The sequence below is a fragment of the Silurus aristotelis genome, assembly GCF_946808225.1.
Source record: "Silurus aristotelis genome assembly, chromosome: 23".
NCBI classification, from domain to species: domain Eukaryota; kingdom Metazoa; phylum Chordata; class Actinopteri; order Siluriformes; family Siluridae; genus Silurus; species Silurus aristotelis.
In genome coordinates, this window is record NC_139596.1 from 153,581 (window position 1) to 158,580 (window position 5,000).

Below are 5,000 nucleotides of genomic sequence, written 5' to 3' on the forward strand. Positions count from 1 at the left end.
AGGGGGGGTGAGAGAGAGAGTGTGAGGGGTATGAAGGGTGAAAGAGAGTGTGAGGGGGTGTGAGAGTGAGAGGGGTGAGAGAGAGTGTGAAAGAGTGTGAGGGGGTGTGAGGGGTGAGAGAGTGTGAGGGGTATGAGAGGATGTGAGAGGGTGTGAGAGGGTGAAAGGGGGTGTGAGGGGGAGAGAGGTGAAAGAGTGTGAGGGGTGAGAGAGTGTGAGGGGTGTGAGAGGGTTTGAGGGGTGAGAGAGAGTATGAGGGGGTGTGAGTGGTGAGAGAGGGTGTGAGGGGTGAGAGAGAGTGTGAGGGGGTGAGAGGGTGTGAGGGGAGAGAGTGTGAGGGGGTGTAAGAGGGTGTGAGGATGTGTGACAGTGTGTGAGGGGTGAGAGAGAGTGTGAGGGGGGGTGAGAGGGTGTGAGGGGTGAGAGAAAGTGTGAGGGGGTGTGAGGGGTGAGAGGGTGTGAGGGGTGTGAAGGGTGAAAGAGAGTGTGAGGAGGTGTAAGTAGGTGTGAGGGGTGAACGAGAGTGTGAGGGGGTGTGAGGGGTGAGAGGGTGTGAGGGGTGTGAAGGGTGAAAGAGAGTGTGAGAAGGTGTGAGGGGTGAACGAGAGTGTGGGGGAGGTGAGAGGGTGTAAGTGGTGTGAGAGGATGAGAGGGTGTGAGGGGTATGAAGGGTGAAAGAGAGTGTGAGAGGGTGTGAGGGGTGAAAGAGAGTGTGAGGGGGTGAGAGGGGTGAGGTAGAGTGTGAGGGGGTGTGAGAGGGTGTGAGAGGGTGAAAGGGGGGGTGAGAGAGAGAGTGTGAGGGGTATGAAGGGTGAAAGAGAGTGTGAGGGGGTGTGAGAGTGAGAGGGGTGAGAGAGAGTGTGAAAGAGTGTGAGGGGGTGTGAGGGGTGAGAGAGTGTGAGGGGTATGAGAGGATGTGAGAGGGTGTGAGAGGGTGAAAGGGGGTGTGAGGGGGTGAGAGGTGAAAGAGTGTGAGGGGTGAGAGAGTGTGAGGGGTGTGAGAGGGTTTGAGGGGTGAGAGAGAGTATGAGGGGGTGTGAGTGGTGAGAGAGGGTGTGAGGGGTGAGAGAGAGTGTGAGGGGGTGTGAGAGGGTGTGAGGGGAGAGAGTGTGAGGGGGTGTAAGAGGGTGTGAGGATGTGTGAGAGTGTGTGAGGGGTGAGAGAGAGTGTGAGGGGGGGTGAGAGGGTGTGAGGGGTGAGAGAAAGTGTAAGGGGGTGTGAGGGGTGTGAAGGGTGAAAGAGAGTGTGAGGAGGTGTGAGAAGGTGTGAGGGGTGAACGAGAGTGTGAGGGGGTGTGAGGGGTGAGAGGGTGTGAGGGGTGTGAAGGGTGAAAGAGAGTGTGAGAAGGTGTGAGGGGTGAACGAGAGTGTGGGGGAGGTGAGAGGGTGTAAGTGGTGTGAGAGGATGAGAGGGTGTGAGGGGTATGAAGGGTGAAAGAGAGTGTGAGAGGGTGTGAGGGGTGAAAGAGAGTGTGAGGGGTGAAAGAGAGTGTGAGGGGGTGTGAGGGGTGAACGAGAGTGTGGGGGGGGTGAGAGGGTGTAAGTGGTGTGAGAGGATGTGAGAGGGTGTGAGGGGTATAAAGGGTGAAAGCGAGTGTGAGGGGTATGAAGGGTAAAAGAGTGTGAGAGGGTGTTAGGGGTGAAAGAGAGTGTGTGAGGGGGTGTGAGGGGTGAAAAAGAGTGTGAGGGGTGAAAGAGAGTGTGGGGGGTGTGAGGGGGTGTGAAGGATCAGGTGCGTTACCCTCTGTGAGACAGCAGTTACAGCAGTGTGAAGGAACTCCTGCAGTAGTTTCTCATCAGGGTGAACAGACTCATTTTTTTTGGAGTCAGCTGAGGAAGGCCTGTGTGAAACACACACATACACACACACACACACACACACACACACACACACACACAGGTTCACTAAATGAGGATGATGCTGATGATGAAATGTGGTCTGCAGTAAGAGCAGGTGTGAGGGTACAGTGAGCTACAGTTTAGTGCTGAACATGTAGGATTTCTGTGCATTGGTCGTAATGTTCTGGAGGCAGCATCATTGCAGCATCATGAGACCAACACGTGCTCCGTGATACACACCAGAAACGTTCACAAGGTGTGAGATTTTCTCCCGATACGATTCCGTAGTGAGAAAACAGTGTTTTACTGAGATCACGAGAAAATGAAGTCATGAGAACAACTCGCTATGTGGAGAAATTTAAGCCACAATCATGAAAAACAGAAGAAAATAATATAAAGCACGGCCTCTTCAGACTCCCGTACTCCAGCCTTCATAGTGATGAAACTAGAAACATGGCAGCAAATACACAAAGCAGTACAAGTGAAATATCATTATTTCAGTCACACTGCAGACAATCAGCACACAGACATCACAAACCCGTCCTTAAGAAATGTGACAAAACAACACAAGTGAAGGAGGAAAACACGCCCAGCTCAGATACACGTCAGATACACGTCAGATACACGTCAGATACACGTCAGATACACGTCAGATACACCTCAGATACACCTCAGATACACCTCAGATACACGTCAGATACACCTCAGATACACGTCAGATACACCTCAGATACACGTCAGATACACGTCAGATACACGTCAGATACACCTCAGATACACCTCAGATACACGTCAGATACACCTCAGATACACGTCAGATACACCTCAGATACACGTCAGATACACCTCAGATACACGTCAGATACACGTCAGATACACGTCAGATACACCTCAGATACACGTCAGATACACGTCAGATACACCTCAGATACACGTCAGATACACGTCAGATACACCTCAGATACACCTCAGATACACGTCAGATACACCTCAGATACACGTCAGATACACCTCAGATACACGTCAGATACACGTCAGATACACCTCAGATACACCTCAGATACACGTCAGATACACCTCAGATACACGTCAGATACACCTCAGATACACGTCAGATACACGTCAGATACACCTCAGATACACGTCAGATACACCTCAGATACACGTCAGATACACCTCAGATACACGTCAGATACACGTCAGATACACGTCAGATACACGTCAGATACACCTCAGATACACGTCAGATACACCTCAGATACACGTCAGATACACGTCAGATACACGTCAGATACACGTCAGATACACCTCAGATACACGTCAGATACACCTCAGATACACCTCAGATACACGTCAGATACACGTCAGATACACGTCAGATACACCTCAGATACACGTCAGATACACGTCAGATACACCTCAGATACACGTCAGATACACGTCAGATACACGTCAGATACACGTCAGATACACGTCAGATACACCTCAGATACACGTCAGATACACGTCAGATACACGTCAGATACACCTCAGATACACGTCAGATACACGTCAGATACACGTCACTTGTTGAAGACGACTTGTTCAAAGAATTTAAAGAGCAAATATTGTTCCAGGATTCTGCCCTAAAATATGATTTAAATCAGTGTGATTTATTGTGTAAACGAAGAGTGTATTGAGTGTAAAACTGTTTAATGTGATATGTGGTTTCAAATATTAAACATATTCATTACAAAGAGTTTAATTATAAATAAAAAGAGAATAAGAAATTAAAAAGAACATGTTCTGGGTTTCATGTTAAACTTCTGTTAACTTTCTATTATAAAGCCATGTTTATTAAATAAAACTCTAAAACTCAGCAGCTGCAAATTCTTTATTATTGTTAAAATAAAGCGTAACAGCTGTTAAAATCGATTCGATATGTGATTTATATATTAATTTATTTGTATTTTTAGTTGAAACAGTGTTACTGTGTTTCAGCAGACTGCAATCACTCGATTTATTCATACAAATAAAAATTATTTTTTTTTGCCACAGTATCGATTAGGTTTTGGTATCGTGATATTTATTTTAGGTATCGTATCAAAGTCACAACTGTGGTAGCATGACAACACTACAACACACACACACACACTCGCGCGCAAACAAACGCACACACACGCACAAACACACATACACACATACACATACACACACACACACACACACACATACACACACACACACACACACACACACACACACACACACACACACACACACACACACACAAAAGTAACTTACACTCTGGGTTTTTTCTTCTCCTCAGTCTCAGTGTCTTTTTTCCCAGCACTCTTTGTAAATCTCTCAGATGCAGCCGAACCTGCAGAGCTGTTATACACACACACACGCACACAAACACACACACACACACACACACACACACACACACACACACACACACACATATACAGGTATAGTGTATCATTATCAATAACTGTATATGTGAGTTTATTTATTGACGCTGTGTGTATATGTGTGTAGATTTATGGGAGATGTAGTAGCATGTAATGGAGTATTATGGGATGTGAAGTGTAGTGGAGTATTATGGGATGTGTAGTGGAGTGGAGTGAGTATTATGGGATGTGAAGTGTAGTGGAGTATTATGGGATGTGTAGTGGAGTGGAGTGGAGTGAGTATTATGGGATGTGGGGTGGAGTGAGTATTATGGGATGTATACTGTAGTGGAGTATTATGGGATGTGTAGTGTAATATTATGGTATGTCTTGCCTTTTTGTCCTCTCAGGTTGGTTGCTGTTGCCGTCGGTGATGGGAAGCAGTGAGATGCAGGTGAACTGAAGTGCAGTTTCAGGTACAGCAGCTCTGTACATACCTGAGTAATAATCTCTCAACAGACGCAGAGTGTAGTGAAACCTGTCCACTTCCACCTACACACACACACACACACACACACACACACACACACACACACACACACACACACACAAACACAAACACACACGTATAAAAGTACAGTAGTGGTTAATCAGAACAGTAGTGTGTGTGAGTGTGTGTGTGTGTGTGTGTGTGTGTGTGTGTGTTACCTGTATGAGAGAACAGTAGTGGTTAATCAGAACAGTAGTGTGTGTGAGTGTGTGTGTGTGTGTGTGTGTGTGTGTGTGT

General features: G+C 47.0%; 1 protein-coding gene across 3 annotated transcripts in view; it reads right to left on the minus strand.

The window, feature by feature from the left end:
- The window catches only part of spef2 (sperm flagellar 2), a 40,365-nt gene that overhangs the window by 11,208 nt on the left and 24,157 nt on the right, over positions 1 to 5,000 (minus strand). For all 3 annotated transcript variants that reach the window (XM_083527572.1, XM_083527570.1, XM_083527571.1), the window contains 3 exons: positions 4,608 to 4,765; positions 4,122 to 4,208; positions 1,741 to 1,840 (listed from right to left, as the gene is read on the minus strand). In XM_083527572.1, coding sequence (XP_083383698.1) covers positions 1,741 to 1,840; positions 4,122 to 4,208; positions 4,608 to 4,765 — 345 coding nt within the window. The remainder of the gene's footprint in view (positions 1 to 1,740; positions 1,841 to 4,121; positions 4,209 to 4,607; positions 4,766 to 5,000) is intronic.